Below are 21,110 nucleotides of genomic sequence, written 5' to 3' on the forward strand. Positions count from 1 at the left end.
AATTCTTAGCCTCAACTTGTACTCACCTAGGGAAGGAGATGGTATTCATCTGTAGGACCTGTTGTTGTTACTAAGAGGACTGGCAAAGACCTCTTTATTCAGATATTTTTCCACAGTCTTAATCTCTGTAGACTGAAGTGATAAAATTCAGGCTGCTTCAGAAACACAGATATTAATTTTTTGTATTTGTGTCATTTGAAGTGATAACACTGGTAAAGTGGTAATACACGATGAACTGTGAGATGTAGTATAACAACTTTTAATTGCCAAAATTTTGATTAATATTCATTTGTGGGTTTGTGCTGGAAGTGGATCTACAGGCTCTAGCTCAATAAGTAATTGTAAAGGTAGTGTATTTAAGTGAAAATAAATTGGTAGAATAAGGGGTGCAAGTTTTCCTTCTCACTGATCCAAAAGTTAAAGAAAATACAGTTGCTATAGGTTGAGTTTTGATGAATCATATTTCCTTCCTTGCTTAGAAATGGACATTTAAGTTCTCTGCTGTTTTATCTATTTTCAGATTTGCTTTCTATGGTTCTGAGTTGTTAAAGTTCGGGAGATTCTGTGACTGTATTTACATTTCTGTGCAATATATCATTTTAGCTAGTTTATTTGCCTAAGGAGGGATGTGAAAACAGAGTGGATTTTGTTCAGCATATCATATGCTGATCAGCTGTGGCTGAGTGTGATACCCTCTAGTGACTTTTCTTAACATCTGTGCATTCTCTTTTATTAAGGAATAAGGCCAGATTCACTTCTTGAAAATGTGTACTGCTCTTGGATCCATGTTAAAAGTATTGGCACCTGGCATTTAGATCAATAGCTGAACATTCAGAGTTTTTGCCAGCTCTGAAGATGTTATGGAAGTAATAGGACTGCAATTTTTCTAACATTGTATAAGCACTGTTCTTAAATGGTAGAATTTTGGCATCACTAGATTTGATTTGTTTGGTTTAGAATCCTCCTGTTTTCATATATTCTTCATCCCATGGCTGTTTCTGACCATTTAAATACTACAATAGTTTTTTACCCCATGAAAATCAAAGCCTTTTGCCAGCTTGGAAGGTACATTGAGGATATTAGTTGAGGATAACAGAAGAGTAGTTTAGTTGGGATAAGAGTTTTTTTTCAGATCGCTGTTGCTTTTCCAGATCTCAATGCCTGGCTATCCTTATGGTGAAAAGTTTCTCCTTATATCCAGTCAGAACCTTGCTTGTTTCAAGTTATGCCCATTGCCAGTCATACTCCTGCCACACACCAGTGAGAAGAACCTGGCTCTGTCCCCTTGATAACTTCCTTGTAGTTGCCGGATGCTTTCTACCAACTCCCCCCACTGCCTTCCCTTCGCCAGGCTGAACAAGGTCAGGTCCCTCAGCCTCTCCTCACAGGGCAAATGTTCCAGCCCTCTCATGACCTTGGTGTCCCTCTGCTGAACTTGCTCCGCTTTATCAGTGTCTTTCTGGCATTGGGGAGGGCAGACCTGGGCACACAGTTCCAGGTACAGGCTAGGGGGTGCTGAGCGGAGGGGCACTGTCACTTCCCTCACTCTGCTTGCTGTGTTTCTGCTCGTGCAGCCCAGGGGGCTGTTGCCCTTCCTGGCTGCCAGGGCGCTGCTGGCTCACCTTCACCTTGCTGTCTGTCTGCCGAGGCTCCCGGGGCCTTTTTGCAGAGCTGCTGCCCGGTCAGCCAGCTCCCAGCCTGGATCACTGCAAGGGGCTCTTCCTTCCCAGGCACCCAACTCTGCATTTGTCTTTGCTGAACTTTATGTGCCTCTTGTCAGCCCACCTCTCCAGCCTGCCTAGATGCCTCTGAATGGCATCTGCCCTCACTCATATCAACTTCTTCCCATTTGTTATCATCCTTCTACCTGTATTATCTTTTTTTTTTTTTTTTTGACAGCACAGTTGTTAATCAGTAATAACAAAATACAATGCTTTATTTCTGAAGGCTGCCAGCTTAAAATGAAGAGAAAAATTCTGTGAAGTTGTTCATAGTACAGCAGCTGCTATGACATTGTCATTGGAACATTCATCTTCCTTGTAAATGCTTTCTTCATATTTTCAGTCACAGGATGTGCTAGTTAATGTAGCTTTGACTTCAAAACTATTGGCCAACCATTGTAAATAGGTCCATTTTAAATAAGATAGGTTTTAATTGTCTGATTACAATCTACTGAATAAGAGACGTAGTTTTAAGCTTTGTCCTCTCATTTATTGAACATGAGATTTTTGAAAGATACTCAGTGTTTGCTATGACTCAAGAAGAGAATATACAATTGTTCTAGGATTTTCTTTTTACATTGTGTTTTTATTTTATTCTTTAATTATGCAACTTTATTTGCCAGTAAGGTTGTGCCAGTATTTGAACCCATTATTGGGAAAACATGAATGGGAGATTATGAATATTCAAACCAGGATAATGAACATAAGTTCATCGTCACAAAATAAAATGATACTCCTTCCATTTATGATCATGTTGCTTCCTATTTTTTAGGTCATTTCTATCGCATAGGAGAAAATGATTATCTGCTTTGTGGCAATAGCTCAGATGCAGGGTAAGGTACACTAAAGATTACATACTACCTGTCTAAACAAAATGCAAAACATATCACTCTGAACTTAAAAAGCTATTTTATCCACCTAACTACACAGTCAATAACATGTGGTCGTGGTTCATGGTAAATAAACACTTGAATGAGTAAAAATGTTAAATGAGAAAAGACTTTGCTGTAAATTTCTTTTAAAGCCTTTTATGCAACCAGAAAATTCCATTTAAGCAAGTAGATATTGCATTATCAATGACTTAAGAACATACTTCTTTATCGTGGGTTTCATGCCATTTCTCGTCTCTAAAATAAGCAAGGGGCACTGAGATTTATGAGCAACTTTTGGAAGACATCTTCAGTGTTCTTCTGTCTCTGGATTGCATGCATGGCACTGTCTTGCTCTCTTTTTGTGACAACTCTTTGCAACCAAATCACATAATTCTATATTCTAATGATATATCAGTCCATCCTTTGGTTTTGGTTGGTTATGTCTTTAAAACAGATGTACTTAAATGTTTTTTTGTAAACATTTCATATATATGAAAGTAATTTAGATAATTTTATGTCTGTGTGTAAATATGCATCAAATATACATGCACATATATGAAAGGAAAACTTTATAGCGTTTTTCTAGAGCAGTTTTGGAGGCAAGAATCTCATTTACCCTTCAAGGATGTAATCATAACTGAAACTGATACGTACCGTTTCAGGAAGTAAAAGTATTATTACTATGATGGTTATTTGCTGTTGAGGAATTGATAGAATTTGATTTGACTGGACCTAATTCAAAAACCTGAAGAAACCCAGAAATCTGGTATGCCAGCCCTGCTGTCAGCCCTACCTGACAAAATTCGGCATAAAATAAGTGTACTCACTTTCTTCTTCTTTTTTTGCATGGAATTATTCACCTTAGGGAATCTCTGTGTTAAGTAAATATATTGTTTTCATTGAAGAGTTATCTACAGAGGTAATACCAAACTGTTGGGCATAAATTTTATTTTGTTTATAATGGTGAAAGAAGGTATGAAGAAAAATTTTCATTTACTTGTTTGCTCTTTTCTGTTTTTTTTTAAAGAATACTTTTTCATTTCCTCACTGATTTTTAAAATGTAAACCCACAAATAGCAGCCCCTTTCACAGATTATTTCTAATGAACCTTCATGAGAAGGTCAAGGTACAATAATTTAAAAACAATTTGAGTGTTAAATGATTTTTAAATATGCATTGCTTTACTTTTTCTATCTTTTTTTCTTTCTCCTAGTAAATGTCCAGAAGAGTTTATCTGTGTGAAAGCTGGTAGAAACCCCAACTATGGATACACTAGTTTTGACACATTCAGTTGGGCTTTCTTGTCACTGTTTCGACTGATGACACAGGACTACTGGGAAAATCTTTATCGGCTAGTGAGTGTATAGTAAAAATTGTGGTTAGTGTCTTATCAGCCCCAAAGCAAACACAGAAAGGCCATTCATATTTATATTACATACCATTGCTATTAGGAGTTGAAAATGAACAGTATTAAAGGATGCAAATTCAACTGCAGAATTAAGCAGACATGGACACTTACTACAGAATCTCACATGATTTCTGAAAAGGCACATGAGTGTTTTTGATCCTTTATTTAATTTTTCCAGTGTATGTCTCATTTTGTGCCTTATTATAAGATCTTATTTTCAAAACCTTTAATCTTAAGTTTAAACTGTAAAAATACTCTGTGACAGCAAAATCTGAATCTTAATTTCTGTACTTGGAATCCTATTTTTGATAACTAAGAATGCATATCTTGATATAAATTACTTTTATTACCATAGCTTTTCATTATACGGTGTGATATAATATTTTAATTATAATAAATATTATTTTTCAATTATTTAATCAATTGTGCCATCTTTAATTCTTTGGTTATTTCAAGGGGAAAGCATTCTAATGCGTGGTGAGCATACTAAGCATCCAATCTGTGATGTGTGATTTACATTAATTACTCTGATTTCACATCCTTTTCAAGATTATTAGGCATTAAGAGGTTTGTCTCAAAGCAGCATGATCCTTAAACATTTTTTTACACATATGAATGCTCCCTTTAATTATGTAATTCAGAAAGCTTGTATGACCTTATTATGAAAGGAAGAGCAACTCAGTAATAGTTTTGCACTTTTCAAATTCGGTAAATGCTTATGAACTGCAGAACTGATGCATGTCTTCACCAGATGGATCATTTCTCTTTTTCTCCTATAGACACTACGAGCTGTTGGCAAAACATACATGATATTTTTTGTTCTGGTCATTTTTCTCGGTTCCTTCTATTTGATTAACTTGATTTTGGCCGTGGTTGCCATGGCCTATGAAGAACAAAATCAAGCAACTATGGTTGAAGCAGAACAGAGGGAGGCAGACTTGCAGCAGATGCTTGAGCAGCTGAAGAAGCAGCAAGAAGAAGCTCAGGTATTTTCTGACAAGAGTTTGAGCTTTAGTATATTCTTTTGTGTGCTATTAATTCAAAACAAAGCCAATAATTAACATATTAAAACCTCCAACATTCTTTTAGCTACCTTACAAGTACTTGAGACAACTTCATGGATTTTCATTGCCTTTTAAGTGTCTAAAGTGTTAATGAATTTCTGAATTGAAAACAAAAGTACTTCCCAAATCAGAATAATAGTTTTAAAATTAATATATCTTATCTAGGGGTAGTATTTAGTAATCTATCATGATAATTTTCCAAATGCTAAGCTTAGAAATAATTGCAGTACTGGTGAAATATTTTTCAAGCCTTGATTAGAGTTTAAAATATTTTTACGCATAAATTTCTGACTAATTTTTGCTACTTGTGTTACCACCAGTGAATCAAAGTCTGGAAGTAGTATCCCAGAATTTTTTCCTAAGAGCAGCTTCAGGAAGCTGTTACTTAAAATAACAGTTAAAATTAGTTTACTAAATTAAGGCTGAAGTGTGACTTAATACAGACTGAAGTATGACTGTGTGTAGCTTTTGTTTGCAATTGTTTACACTCTAATAAAGTTATTAATATTTATGTATTTTCTAATGAACTTTGTGGCTGTACACAATGCGGGCTGACTCCATGATATGGATGCAAATTAGAACTCCAAATTGGAAGTTTCATAACTGCCCTTTTATTTTAATTCATATTACAGAATGACATTTGAAGTTTTGCACAAATCCATCTAGGCCTTTGTCACACATGTAGAGGTAATTTGATATCAATCTTAGGGACAAGGACTATAGCTTTCTTTTAAAAATGGTGTAATTTTTAAAGCGTAGCATTAAATAATTGCTGTGGCAGGCAATAGCAGTGGCTGCAGCAGAGATGACCGAGTACAGCGGTGAAAGTGGGATTGATGGACCCTCAGATAGTTCTTCAGAAGCATCTAAGCTTAGCTCAAAAAGTGCCAAAGAAAGGAGAAATAGGAGGAAGAAAAGAAGGCAGAGAGAGCTTTCTGGAGAAGAGGATGACATGAAGGATGAAAAGCTTCCAAAATCTGAATCAGATGGCAGTATCAAAAAGAAAGGTTTCCGTTTTTCTTTCGATGGGAACAGACTTTCTTATGGGAAGCCGTTCACATCACCCCACCAGGTACTGTGAATATTAAGTATAATGTATCAGTGTAGATGATGAAGGGTGTTGATATGTTTTAAGATAATGCATGATTAAATGGATCGTTAGAATTTCTAGAAGTCTTGATTTTTCTCTTTAATACAGAGATGGAAAAAAATGGGGCCTTACGCATGTTCATTTATTTCTCTCCAATAATTGTTTTAGGTATACTGTAAATCTACCTGTTCAGATGACTTTCATCTCTAGTGTACATGTCTGAAGTCTACATAAGGCACTGTATTAAAAATAATACTGACAGATTCCGGAGCAATATAAATTACTGCTATTTTTTTTTTTCATACATAGACATGCATTTTGTATACTTGAAATCTTCAGCTGGTCATTTTGCTTATGTTTCCTTTGCAGTCTTTACTGAGTGTTCGTGGCTCCCTGTTCTCTCCCAGACGTAGTAGCAGAACAAGTCTTTTCAGTTTTAGAGGATATGGAAGAGAGGTAGGATCTGAAAATGACTTTGCTGATGATGAGCACAGTACCTTTGAGGATAATGGGAGCAGAAGAGGTTCTCTCTTTTTGCCGCACAGACTCAGTGAACGGCGCAGTAGTAACATTAGTCAGGCTAGTAGACCATCAAGAAGGCTGACACTGTTTCCAGTGAATGGGAAGATGCACAGCACTGTGGATTGCAATGGGGTGGTTTCGTTAGTGGATGGACCACCAGGATTACTGTCGCCTACTGGACAGCTTCTGCCAGAGGTGATAGTAGATAAACCAACAACTGATGACAACGTAAGTTTTAAATTACTCCAGGTTTTGTGACCTTTCTTTATTGCAGGAGACAGTGTTTTAATTGAATTAAATGCTTTGAAAATTGTTGAGAAGTTGTGAATGCTTTTGCCTGTCCTACTGTCATGAAATAGGTTTACCGTGGCTCACTCAGAAGCGAGAGGCTGAAGCATGAAAGTGAAAGGGAACGAGGTAGCAGAAGATGAAAGGCAACAAAGTAGCATGGTTTTATATACCTGCAGAGCAAGGATATGCATGCATCTGTGTAGTGAATCAAATTAGTAATGTTCCATTGCTAAATCTGTTATAGAACCCAAAATAGGATGCTCAGCTTTCAAAACATTCTGCATATTATGTTGTTTCGATTTTTTTCTTTATGGCTTTAGCCTTCCTTTAAATGTATTTCCTAATTTTCTGTCAGTAATCTGCTGGTTCCCCATTCATATAAATGGTGTCGTCCAAAGTAGTGTAGTCTTTAAGGTTGTTGACATTTTAGAAGCTCTGAAAGCTTTTTTTTCTCCTGGGTCTCAGATATGATCTGAGTTTCTCATTGCCTAGGATCAGGGTATAATTTAAATTTTAAAAAAAGTACAGGCAAGTGAACCAGAAGGAGAAACGGGTGACTTTTTCCTTTTCCCTCAGTCTGCTTTAGGAATGGAGCAGAGGGGGATCCATAGCATATTTTTTTATCCTAGAAACCTTATTTTATTGAAACAAAAATTTTTACATGGGTCACAGCATCTGAAAGCACACCAATCACATTCCTTGTAGTTATAATTTTCTGTAGTTTATTATACTTGCATTTTCATGCATTTATTTAATTTACTGAAAAGAAGTCTGCCCATGCTGTTGATAATTGAGCTATGTTCAATGATACAACACAGCTGTCAATTTTTTTTTAATAGAAAAACGTTTTTTAAAAATCCTTTTTTTGGGTCAGTTAAGTCAGACTTCTTTTGTTTCTTCAGGTGAAATTCATAAAATAAGTCAGAAATTATAGCTATTCACTGTAAAAGATACCCTTTAAAATGATTTTGAATGGGTACAAAGATCAAGACTGACCTATAAAATTTACTTTCAGTAATTGTTATTGCAGAAAACTTCCTAGCATAAATCACTTATTGTAAGTGTCTTGTGGCTGAAGTAGTTTAGAAATAATGTATTGGTAGATGAAGCATGGAACTGGGTATTTTTCCATTTCCAGTGCTGCAATAGTCTTGGTTTGTTTCCTTGGCTATGGCCTCCAAAATTTGTTTATGTCTAATGTGGAGTTAGTGGTACTTAACTGTAATGTGATGGTAATCTGGGACCTAAATATCAAAGTCTTTTTTTAGTATCTTATAAGTGTTAACAGTAAGTATAACATGAAAATAGCCATTAAAAAAATACTAGGCTTATGTTATATGTATAATGGAAAAAAGTCTGGTGTGAGAGCATTTAAATACAAAACTTCATATACTGTGGATTCAATAAAGTTGAAAAGTCTTTCTGATACCTCTTTTGTGGTATTTCTAAAGATGAATTTAATTTACACACACACACTCTCTTTCTTTTCCTAGAGCACTACTACAGAAATAGAAATGAAAAAGAGGCGTACAAGTTCATACCAAATACCGGTGGAGCTTCTGGAGGATCCCAATTTAAGGCAGAGAGCCATGAGTATAGCTGGCATAATCACAAATACAATGGAAGGTGTGTTATAACTGCAGATACATGAGCTTCCTTGACATAGTCTTATACTTGTTTCAAGGTATTATATCACAGTGCAAATACAGAAGCCAAAAAATGTGAAGCCATTAAAAATACATAAACTGAATGACAAAATGCATGTACATAGTGAAAAAAGAAACGAAGGAATCTGATAAGCAGGCTAAGCTAACAAACACATTCTAATTAAAACAGATCATGTGTATGTGTTTTATACTAGTTGTTCATGTATAGCAATACAGTTATTGGAAAAATGCCTTGTGATAAATTTTCCACTAACTATACTGTAAAAATGTTACAGAAAATTAAAGGCCAGGCCTTAATTAATAAAGGAGAAGGAAATTTGTAGTAGGATTATTTGGAACAGTGAATGTATTACTAGTGAAATTCTTGAAGAAGCTTGAGTACTTTTCAAATACTTAATCATGGTGAAATTAATCTTATTCTTTCCAAAAATAAATAAATACACATTTGAGAGGACTGTGAAGTTGGAAGTTTTACTGTGAAAACTATCCCTAAATGTAAGCGTAAACAGGTGGTTTGTTTTTTTTAAAAAAAGATCATATGATATTAAAAATAGACAACTTTTTCAATTATTAATTCAAAACTCTTGAGGTTTTTCTTCTCGTTTTCTAAAAACTTTTCAGTCAGCAGTAATAGGTTAAGTCCCTGGAAATCTGAGGAGGTTCCTCCAAACATCCTTAATGGTTCTGTGAATAAAAATTAAAATGTAAAAATAAAAGATAAACAAAAAATTGTCTTCACTTTCTCCAAAAGTTGTTCACTATACATTTCTTTTTTTCTCAGAACTTGAAGAATCCAGACAAAAATGTCCACCTTGCTGGTATAAGTTTGCCCACACTTTCTTAATTTGGGATTGTTGGGAGCCTTGGTTAAAAGTAAAGAATGTAGTTGGATTTATAGTAATGGATCCGTTTGTTGATCTGGCTATCACTGTTTGCATAATTTTAAACACGCTGTTTATGGCCATGGAACATCATCCAATGACTGATGCTTTCTCTAATGTACTTAAAATAGGAAATCTGGTAAGTCCCTCGAACTATATTATTTGATACAGTTGGAACTTGATTTCTCTTGGAAATAAATTATTTTTATTATTTTTGTTATGGTCTCATAAAATAGATGTTGAAGTTTTAGTTATACCAAAAATAGTCTAAAAATATCATTTGAGATATGTTGTATATCAGAGTTTGATTTCTGTATTAAAATTTCTGCAAATAAAGTTTTCAACAACCAGAGTTTGAATGACATGAAACCAAAAGAACTCTGATTTGTTTTTGTTTGTTATTGCAAAAAAAAAATAGGAGCCAAATTTGATCCTTTTTTCCGTAATTACCATTGATCACACAAGAGCTGAGTGGTATTTTGGATTATTATTTTGCACTGTTATTTTTTTGTGTTACTTTTGTATTTCCATTGCTTTGATTGGTCCATAACCATTTGGAAGGCAAAAGAATGTGTGACTCGTTCCAAATGTGTCTGTTGCTATGGTTGGGTTTTGTTGCCTAGTGGATGTAGTCTGTAGGTTTTGTTTGGTATGGTTGGTTTGTTTTAAAATGGCAATAACATAAATAGTGTTATCTGCTGTACTTCTTAACCTATGCTTATAGTAAGTGGTAATTCTGGTGATTATGATGTTGCAAAAGAATAAAATAATTCAGTTATTAGGACATATGAAATTCTAATATGTTGGGAGCATATTCAGGTTCAATTCCAGAGTTGTTATTTTTGTAGACAATACAGACATAGTTCAATGTTTTCACCTTAATCTGGAGTCAGAGATTATTATCTATGGAAGATAACCATGTCATGTTGCTGTTTAAAATAGATCCAGGTGAGGAGAAAGACAGGGAAGACAAATAGGTGAGGATCAATAGCTGTTGCAGAGGGTTGTCTTGTGATGATGCCCGCATGTTTTACCCAGGAAACACAACCATTTTTTCCTTTCATAGGTAATGAAGTAGCTTAATGTAAATCGAATTTTGAGCTGTGTGAGTGTAGGTGTTGCTTCATGCCGATAAGAATTTGTGTTTACTCTGTCAGCTGAAATGCCACCATAATACAAGTGTAGTTTCAGCAGTTGATTTTCTTGCTTTTTGAACTGTTCAGCACTATCTTTTAATGACACTCAAATGCCCGTTTTTGGGGTTTTTTTTAAGTTTTTTCATCTTTCTAGTAAAAGATAATAATTTATGCAGTTCTCTAGATACTAGTGGTCACACACCTACAAGTAAATACAGTGAATTTATTTCAGAGGCATTGCTCGCCTTCTGCTTCAGAAATCATCAGAGGCATTCAAAGGCAGAAAGTTTTACTTCAAACACAAGCCTCAGCATAATTAGCCTTTTTTTGGCAGCTAGAGAGAGAAGATATGCTTACTGTATCTATGAGTTCTCACAAAAACTTCATTTAATAGTGCATCACTCTCCAATTTATGACCAGTTCCTTTTTTTTCCACATACCTTTGTTAAAGCAGCTTTCGTTGTGGCAAGAGCAACTGTTATCTTGCTGAGAGATGGATGACAGATGTCAGGAGAAAACAGGAGGACTGTTAGGAATGTATAATGTGTAAATACTAAATGTATCTTGGGTTTAGCTAAAATTAACAGAGTTCTGCTGCAGCTCATTTTGATGGTGCCACTTCCCTTCTCCGTGAGGTTCAGGTTGTGATAATTTTCCTTACTGATACTCCACTGTGAGAGGGTTGTTACTTCTTACTGAAGTTGTTCTCTATCTGTTGGTTCAACTCATCTGCAAACTAACAATAAACGTTCTTTCTTCAGGTTTTTACTGGAATTTTTGCAGCAGAAATGGTTCTCAAGATAATTGCCATGCATCCTTTTTATTATTTCCAAGTTGGCTGGAATATTTTTGATAGTTTCATAGTTACCCTTAGTTTGGTGGAGGTTTTTCTGTCAACTGTGGATGGATTATCTGTTCTCCGATCATTTCGATTGGTAAATAAATTAGTTAAAATAATATATCTACATTAATTAATGCTTTATTATATTATTTGTATTTAAACTGTACTCATAAGCCACTTCAGTAATATGTATAATTTTGGCAAAGTGTCACAGGATATTTCTGCAGGTGCATTTTACAAAATTATTTATGTTATCAATGAATAGTGGTGTGCCATTTTATGATTCAGAAGCAACTAAGTATTTTTTCAAGGGAAAGATGTAATTTTATTGTAATTGTTTTAATGTGGATGAGGAAAGCAAAAGTAAATGTAGAATTTATTTAGTACATATTGAGAGATATAAATAAACCATTTGTTGTCTTCTGTCTACTTCCATATCTGGAAATTTCAAAAAAGCTAGAAGTGTTGTTTTAAAACAACAGGAATTATAAAAATAATATTTTTTTAATTTTGAAAAAAGATTGATTCCCCCCCTTGGCAAAAAATAAAGGTGTTATATTATTAAAAAAATATATTTATTTTAAAATTGAGAAATTAACTATTTGACATTCTTTCCCTGTCATCTCTTTGCATTTTGCATTTCCATTTTGCTTTTATCTGAAACCAAAAAATATTTAATACCTTTATTCTTTTGAGTTGGTTATCAGTAAGAAAGAATATGTGTTACACTTTCTCCTCTTCATAAGTTGAAATGTTTTACTTTGTCTTGTGTGAGGCTTTTATTTTCAGACTGTGAGTCTCTCTGATCCTTTTACATTTTTGGAAGCAATATTCCTTTGGAAGACCCCATTCTTCAAGGATTTCAGAATCCTTTATTTTCCTTCAGTAGAATTCTGTTGAGCTTTTTTTTTTTTAAAAAAAATGGTAATTTCTGCACATAATATTTGAGATATATGCCATGTTCAGAATTGACTATCTGAACAAATGCAACCAAGCTTTAGAAGTGTGGATTTTATTAAACTCTCTGTTTCTGTGTAAGTTTTATGGTTGATGGAATCCTGTTAAAATTTCTTGGCTTTTTTTATTGCTGAGAGTCAATAGTTCATAATCTGTCATTTATTTCTATAGTGGTTTTGTAACTACTGCAAATAATATCTCTCTGTATTTTTGTTTTTCAGTTGCGAGTCTTTAAATTGGCAAAATCTTGGCCAACTCTAAATATGCTGATAAAAATTATTGGCAACTCAGTGGGGGCTCTGGGGAATCTGACCCTGGTGCTGGCCATCATTGTGTTCATTTTCGCTGTGGTTGGGATGCAGCTGTTTGGGAAAAGCTACAAGGAATGTGTCTGCAAGATCTCCAATGAATGTAAACTTCCACGCTGGCACATGAATGATTTTTTCCACTCTTTCTTGATCGTATTCAGAGTGCTGTGTGGAGAATGGATAGAAACAATGTGGGACTGCATGCAGGTTGCAGGCCAACCCATGTGCCTTACTGTCTTCATGATGGTCATGGTGATTGGAAACCTTGTGGTATGTACCCCAAGTAGTCTGATAATTTGTCTAAAGAAAGAATTATAAAAGAACCAGTAATTAAGTTTTTTAAGCATTATTAAATGTGTTATTTAAAGATTTTTTTAATTATTTTGAATTTGTTACAAGTATGGGCTCTGAAGCAGAGTTTTCTGTTTGTTAGATTTCTGATCCTATAGAGTATCCTCAACTTGGGGGATGGGCCCCCTCAGGGGTCTGGTTTGCAATTCAGAGGATATGGGTGAGAGAGAGAAGCATCCTGTGTTCTAGAGAGAGCGAGAAGAGCAAAGGCGCCCCAAGTGTTATGCTCCCAGGATGGGAGTTTGCTGTCTGCAGAAGATGACATAGCAGAGCTTTTTCTCTCTAACTTATTGAGGCATCACTTCAAATCACACATAGCCAGGTTGTTTGTTGTGGGGTTTTTTTTACTTTTTCTGCTCTCTCCTGTGTATAAGACTGCTTTTACATTCTTAGACTCTAAAATTTAAGTCATTTTGAGCCCTGCTGGCTGCACAGCCAACATTTTTGCATAAATGGGGTAAGGAAACTCAAATTGGAAGGCAGCAGTTCTGCAGAAAAAAATTCAAGTACTTAATGTTGTCTTTCACCTCTTCACCTTTTTGCTTCCTATTCCTTAAGTGCTTTTTAAAGACACTTTTAAAAGGTCTGTATGATATCTTATTTTCCTCTTTCAGAGGAAAGCATCAGATCTGTACCAGTTTGTACATTACCGCGTATAAATTTGACTTTTAAAATATGTATTATATTAACTCACTAGTATTTGAGGCCTTCATTGCCTTTTGCTCTGCTTGTCTCGTTGCCTACTGAGTCTTCCTCTGTTCTTCTACATCTTTTATTTAGGCAACTGTCAGTAGCAAAAGAGATTTTAAATTAGCTATCCTGGAGGCATTCTTTAGGAATAAAATTTCTAACAACAGGAATAAGCTAGTTATCTTTAAACCAGTCACACTTACTACTAGTAGCAGAGCTACTTGCTTCAGGTTTTTCTGCAGATCTATTTTTCTTATAGTAAAGAGAACTGTGAAATTGGTTGACCAAACAAAACATCTTCCTTAAATACTTTTCTAAACCAGAAGATAGAACTTTGTGGAATGAAGTATCCATGTCTGACTTTTTCCACAATATTTACTGTATTCTGATTTTATGCCATAGCTCAAGTAGAATTTCTTACATGAACAGACAGGCCTGGCTGCATGTTCAGGGCTCCAGTTGTCTTTCTGTGTTCTCAACACATAGTTTTAACCTGTTGTCTTCAAAGCTGCATGGAAGAGCTGATCGGAAGGCTTTAAGAGCTGGTACTCTGCTTCTTTGGCTATCCTAGTACCATTTTTGCTTCTGGTAAATTCTGGGCTTGTATAACTGGTATCTATTCTATGTTTTGTCTTGCTGTGGGAAGAGGATGATTTGAGGGTTAGGAGGCAGGGTGTACTTCACAGTTTTAAAGTTGCATACAGCAAAATACCTGTCTGAGTTTGGATCGGTGTTTAAGAAAGCTGTTTTCTGCACAGATCAGTAATTTCTTCTGTTGCAGAGTGCTTCGCTGTGCCAGAGAAGTACAGTTTCTGGAGCTGTTCAGTCAGTACATTTCTGATCTTCTACAAACATGAGCAGAAAAAGAATGTACAAGTGTCTTCATAGACATACAGCAATGCAAAACTAGAAAAAAAAAACCTGCATTGGGGTATGGAGCAGGTGTTGTGCTTAAATTGCATATACTTTTTATTTACTGTGTAATTCCGAGAATCATACCCAGCAAAGGAGAACATGAAGCCTAAGTTCGTAATGGGGCAGAGAAGCATGTGAATGAAAAATTGAGAAAATTCAGCTCTGTTGTCTTTTGGGTTTTTTTAGGTATTGAACCTTTTTCTGGCCTTGCTGCTGAGTTCATTTAGTTCAGACAGCCTTTCATGTACAGATGATGACAATGAAATGAACAACTTACAGATTGCTGTTGCAAGAATTCAGAAGGGAATAGATTATGTGAAGAAAAAAGCGGGTGAATGTGTTCAGAAGTCTTGCTGGAGGAAACAAGCTGTTGTAAATCAAAGACCAGTAACAGATCAGCTGAATGATGAGAGAGACCATTGCATTTCCAACTGTACCATCGCTGAAATAAGGATAGATAAGAATTACCACAAAAATGAAAATGGAATGGCCACTGTTGTAGGTGACAGTGATTATACATCGTTCATAAACAACCCAAGCCTTACTGTCACCGTACCAATAGCTGTTGGAGAATCCGATTTTGAACATCTAAATACAGAAGAGTTTAGCAGTGACTCAGATTTGGAGGAAAGCAAGGAGGTAAAATTTAAATATTTTATATTATCTATGAATGAATTACACAAATTGTAGTATTTCATAGTATGGCTCTTCCTGCTTAAAAATAGAAAGCAATTGTGATTTGAGATTGTTGGACTATACTGAGTGAATAAACTGAAGTGGGAAAGTGGAGCTAAAGAGAGTGGGAAATCCAAGCAGAACTGTATAAACGTAAATGAATGCATTTATAAAGGGGTTTTGAAAAAGAAGTTCTTCCAAATTTTTAGTTGGATAGACAAAATAGTATATAGGTAAAGGATAAACAGACAAAAGACTTGTGTGTGTATATATATATACACACATATATAATCATAATATTTCCATGAAGTAAGGATGAAAGTAAACTATTTTAAAATATTAGAGGAGATAGTAATAAACAATAATAATACCATTTGCATCTGATTTTTTAAAGCTCACTGAATTCTACAGAAATCAGCATTACTTGTGCTGGTGCTAACTCAGGCTAATGAGAGCAATAACAACATTTTTTTTTTAATTCTGAAGTTAAAGTGATGGGGGAAAGCCAAGGGAGCATCAGTATTTTAAGGTGACTATGTCAAGTAAAAATGATGAGAAAAAATAAATTACTGAACAAAAAAAAATAATTTCTTGCTTGTTTGTGGAAACTTTGAACCAGTCACTTCAAAGGCAACTGCCTGACCATAAACTGGGTCAGACTTAGGAAAGTAGTCACTTGTCAGTAGCTGCAGACTGAGGGGGGGAAAGCAAAATCATGGATTTCAGCAGGATCCTGAGAGAAACTGAAAATTCAGTTTGCTATCCTGTGGCTCCAGTTCAGACTGTGTCTGATATCAACTCCCCTGGCACCTGAAGACAGAAGGACATTAATGGACTTTCAGTACTTTTGCAAACAGCCATACTCCAACTTGGATTGCTTTGTCTGGATTGGTTTGCTTTCTTTTTATTTTTTTTTTTTTATTTATTTGATTGATTGATTGTGAGCTTTTTAGGCTCTTGGCTGTTTTGTTTTGAATAGAAATGAATTTTCTCATATTCTTTCAAAATTTTAGAAAAAAAGTTTGTTCTAGCAAAGTGCAATTAAATTAAACTTAAATTTGAAAGGTGTATTAAGGTGACTCTTTAGGTATTTCTTTTACTGTAGTGCACTGTCTTCAGTGGTATTACACTCATTTTTTATTTCAGCAGCTCATTTCCTGACACTGGAATTCCTCCATCTAGTTTTTGGAGGTTCTGTTACTCCTTATATTATGTTGACCTCTTGGTTGAGAAACCTTAGATTACCAAGAGGCCTCTTAAAAGCAAAGCAGACAATATTCACAACTTTAAAGGATTAACTGCTCTTTGTAAGTCATCTATAATGTCTGCTGAATAACTGCTACATCTTTTATGTATTATTAAATGGAATAAAGGATACTAGCCTTCTTAATATGTTTTGTGGAAGGAATATCTGATGGACCCAGGTAATTTACTCTTGCTGTCTCTGTTAACTGTACTAAATCTAACCCTCCCCTGGTATATTTAAGAATTGGGTAACAAAATCTATTTTTTCTTACCTCTAATAATCAAGATTAAACATAAGCCTATTCTTCCACTCAAATTTGGAAAAGTGGCTAAGGATTGGCATACTTGAAAGACAACCACAGGAGACACATACATTAACAACAAAAAAATCATTTCATGTACACTAGTTCATAGTCAGTAAAGAAATTGTCTTTCATTTTGTAGATTATTTCAGGTCTTTCTGTCAAACTTCCCTTTAAATGGGAGCAGTTTGTATTGGAGTTAGCTACATCATTTGATGAGCCTTTGAGAAATCATTGTTGAGAAGTGAGATTAGGTTTGTATCAGAAGATTAATAAAAGATAGATGTGAAATACTTGAGGAAACTACAGGTTTATTGCTAGGCATGGGTTTACGTTTTTATGTTGCTATATACCTGTTACAATCCATAATGCACCATAAACTGTTTGAAACTTTTTTTTAAGTCATGCAGTTAAAAAAGCTAATGATGCTGGGAGAAATTGCTTACCCAGAAATTTTCACGTTTGACATGGTATGATTGATTTTTTTTGTTGTTGTTTTGTATTGCCTGCAGCTTGTTTCTGAAAGTGTATCCTAGATACATATTTAGCAACTAGTGAAAACCAGGAAAAACCTTGAAAATTTAACACAAGAAAAAAAGTATTTCTGTTATTTTAAAGATCTAATTGCTGACATTCAAAGGATGCTTAAAGATGTAATATGCATAATGTGGGTGTATCTGTCTGTCTTTTTGGTTTGTTGTTTTTTGGGTTTGTTTTTTTTTTTTTTTTTTTTTTTTTTTGGTTGGGGGAAGGAGTTTTGTTGTTTTGTTTTGGTTGGGGTTGTTTGGTATGGTGGTTTTTTTATGTTACTCCCAAGTCCAATATACATCTGTGAGCCTCAGATATTCTACTAATTTTTCCCTCTTTCAGCGTGTCTTTGGATATGCTTAAAGCTCTAATCAACAGCTTTGAATGTTATGTTTTTCAAATATGTGACGTATCTAAAAAAACACATTTTAAAATAAGTAGGAATCCATGCTTAAGCTGTTTCCAGAACTCAAACACCTAAAGGGTACCGTGTTGTAACTTCATTACGTACCATTCTTCTCACAGGAGTAAAATCAAGCTGGATCAGTCAAGAATGCAGATCTGGTGCTTTTTAACCAGGCAGAGCAACGTGTCAGCATGTTTACACAGGTTACCTAAACAAATCATACATATATGATCACTTTTGAGATTGATTAGCCTGCATGCTACTCAGCTACAATTATTTTATCCCCATCCATTGCAATGTAGTGGAAACATGCACAGCCGCTCTGTAAGTTGAGTCCCATGACTCATGTCACAGCATGGTTGAGAGCAACTCCAACATGTTCCTCTCTCCTTGTTACGTCTTTGATATTTTCTGTACTACTTTTGTGGCATAACCTGCATGCTTTCTAGGTTTTTATTATCGTTACCTGAATTATTAAGCATCAAGACTGTCCAAGTTTCAAAGAGGTTAACAGCCTTTGATTTTATGAAAATGGAAAGGTAATCTTCACTTGACTTTCTCTGTTCATCTGTTTAACCATGGTTTTAGCTGTCATGTAGTTATGAACATTTTCTAATCATGTTCATTTGACCAATGCCTTTGTAATAGTACATATATACAATTACTTGTATGCTAAAATGTTTATACCTTTTGATATAAATTGTTTCATGTTTGTTCACAATGTTTTTATAATTTACATTCCAATTTTCTCATATAAAAGAAGCTAAAATATAGGATGAAAGATACACTCCTGGGAAAAACCAAATATTATCTTTTTTTATGCATGTTCCTTTGACTATGGATGTAGTATAGTTATATTCTGCTCATGAAGTTTGTGTATGTCTGTGAGACTGGAGTTGGGAAATAATTTGTATCAATTTTTCTCTTCATCATCAATAATTTTTTCTTTGTAAACTTAATCCACTTGCTTTTTTTTTTTTTTTTTGAGAAAGACAGACATAAAACATAATTTCAAGCAAAAATTCTATGTAGGGAGTCTAAATAAATTGGGGTGTTTTAAAGCTATATAAATAAAGTAGTTCAAGCAAGAAAGAAATATGGAAATCAGGAAAATCTAGGATAAGGCTAAAATTAAGGCAATTGTTAAAAAAGACGAAATGGGAAGTACCTCCCAACCCTCTAAGCTCAGGAACTCCAAAACTGTAAAACAAACCTTAGTTGTACCAAGCTACATGTTTCTTATCCCTGATGATCTCTTCTGAGTAGTTGGGCAGTTCTGGTCCTTGCCATTTAGGGGTCATTGAGGTATTCCTTTTCCAAATACAAACTTTGTTCATGTGGTTTCATTGTGGAATCCTGCATTATCTTTCATGTATTCTTTTGTTCTGTATTATGTATTGGAAATATTTCAGGTCTCACTTTTGTGCCCAGGGGGCCTGTAAGCTATTCAGAAAGATGGAATGGAAAAATATCTTTTGGAATGGAAAAATATCTTTCTAAAGATTTTTCCAAAACATTTTAGAAAAGGCACTAAAGTAGGGGAGATAAGAATGCATAGTATCCCATCCTACTGCTGCTAAGTACAGGGGATGGTTCTGATTTGGTTGGATATTGTTTATTTGACACTGCTTCTGCTTCAAGCTTCTGCTGTTTTGAAGCTGGACAGGTGTAGAACAGCATGCAAAATAGTAAACCAGTGGCTTGTAATCATTTGACTGGAAAATACTTGAATGTTTTTCATTTGGATGTCACATTCTATTACTGTAAGCTTCCTTGCATAATAAGATGATGCTTTTTTTTCGTTTATAAATATGCATGCCTGTTTGTTGGTGGGTTTTTGGTTGGTTTTTTGTTTTGTTTTGTTTGTTTTTTTGTTTTTTTTCCTAAGATATGTAGAGTAGAAGGGGTAGGTTTTGGTTTTAGTTTGGTGACAAAACCTGAGTATTTTCTATGGGCAATACTTTGGGTTTCTTTAAAAGGTAAAGAATTTGCAAGCTTTATTTATAGATGCACTTCTTTCAGAAAAAGATAAATAAAATTATACCGATAAAAATGATTTTACCAACTGTGCTTATGCTTAAGAATACTGTGTTCAGTGATAAGTGAAGCTATGTAGTAAAGATGCTTACAAGAAATGTGCTTTGTGTCCTTTTTGTTGTTTAATAGTTGAGACTAAATGGAAAAATGAGATTGTGTTTATTGAAGAAGTATTTCCTGTGGAAAATAGATCTGACTAAGCAGGAAAATAGTCAATTGATGGTATATAAGTGGCATAACACAGATTTCTGTTGCGTTTCCATGTAGTAATGTTTTTGGATCCTCTTTTCTAAGAGGTTCCTGAGCATACTCTCCAGTGTAGTTATCAACAATCATTCTTCACATTTTACTGCAGTTCTTTACCTCCTTCTCCAGCAAAAACAGTCTACTTAAATGAGAGGGAGGGAGGGAGAGATCCTTAGTAAATGAGAAAATGTGAACCTAAGAATATGCAGCACTGTCATCCTATATGGGTTTGTTTGGGGTTTTTTGTTTTGGTTTGGGGGGTTTTTGTGTATTACACAAGACAATGTTTCCCTGTCATTCCTTGTATTAGCAGCTGTATTGGTGGTACATTTGTTCTTTGCTTTGCAGTTTGGGAAACATAGCAGGTTTGCTTTGCTATTTGAATATCAAAATGTGAATGACTTACAACTTACATCACGAGAATAATCAGTGGCTTAATTATTAGCTCTTCTTACAGCGTTTTCTTTAAAGTCATTATCTGCAATTTTGCATACACTTCCATTTATTATTTTTAAGGTGATGCTCAGTAAAGATTGACTCTTTACTAATTACCTCAAGCAATCCTAAGTGGCTTCAGTGGGACAATTTGTAGTAGTAACATTATTCTTGCAAGTATTTGTGCTATCATACCTTGATTCCTTCAGGAAAGAAGAAAGATCGTGAGCTCCAAATTTTGACCTTATAACAGTATAGTGGCTGTAACGTGTTCAAAATCTCAATAGCCAACAGTGAAAAAGAAAAAAGGTAATATATTGACAGAATCTTTTCTAACAAAAATATTTTAGCTACTGATTGGTAAACGTCAAGGTTGCTAGTCAACTCTTGAGTACGTAAGTTGACATATTCAATCCAGTGCTTAGTGTATATGCAATGAGGCCACTTTGCCTTAGTTTGTTAAACACTGAACAGCAGCAAAGTGCACTGAAGTTGAAGGATGAGCATTTCTGTCTTTCCTAA

The 21,110-nt window shown here is 34.8% G+C and overlaps 1 protein-coding gene across 3 annotated transcripts in view; it reads left to right on the forward strand.

Moving 5' to 3' along the window:
* LOC308068439 (sodium channel protein type 1 subunit alpha) overlaps positions 1 to 21,110 on the forward strand; it is a 182,837-nt gene that overhangs the window by 3,641 nt on the left and 158,086 nt on the right. For 2 of the 3 annotated variants that reach the window (XM_080399066.1, XM_080399067.1), the window contains exons 5-14: positions 2,494 to 2,554; positions 3,807 to 3,948; positions 4,781 to 4,987; positions 5,847 to 6,137; positions 6,525 to 6,905; positions 8,462 to 8,594; positions 9,417 to 9,655; positions 11,414 to 11,587; positions 12,672 to 13,028; positions 14,901 to 15,353. The exons of the other annotated variant lie outside the window; for it this stretch is intronic. In XM_080399066.1, coding sequence (XP_080255192.1) covers positions 2,494 to 2,554; positions 3,807 to 3,948; positions 4,781 to 4,987; positions 5,847 to 6,137; positions 6,525 to 6,905; positions 8,462 to 8,594; positions 9,417 to 9,655; positions 11,414 to 11,587; positions 12,672 to 13,028; positions 14,901 to 15,353 — 2,438 coding nt within the window. The remainder of the gene's footprint in view (positions 1 to 2,493; positions 2,555 to 3,806; positions 3,949 to 4,780; positions 4,988 to 5,846; positions 6,138 to 6,524; positions 6,906 to 8,461; positions 8,595 to 9,416; positions 9,656 to 11,413; positions 11,588 to 12,671; positions 13,029 to 14,900; positions 15,354 to 21,110) is intronic. 3 annotated transcript variants of the gene reach the window in all.

The sequence above is a fragment of the Falco punctatus genome (assembly GCF_963210335.1).
Source record: "Falco punctatus genome assembly, chromosome: 8".
Lineage (NCBI taxonomy): Eukaryota > Metazoa > Chordata > Aves > Falconiformes > Falconidae > Falco > Falco punctatus.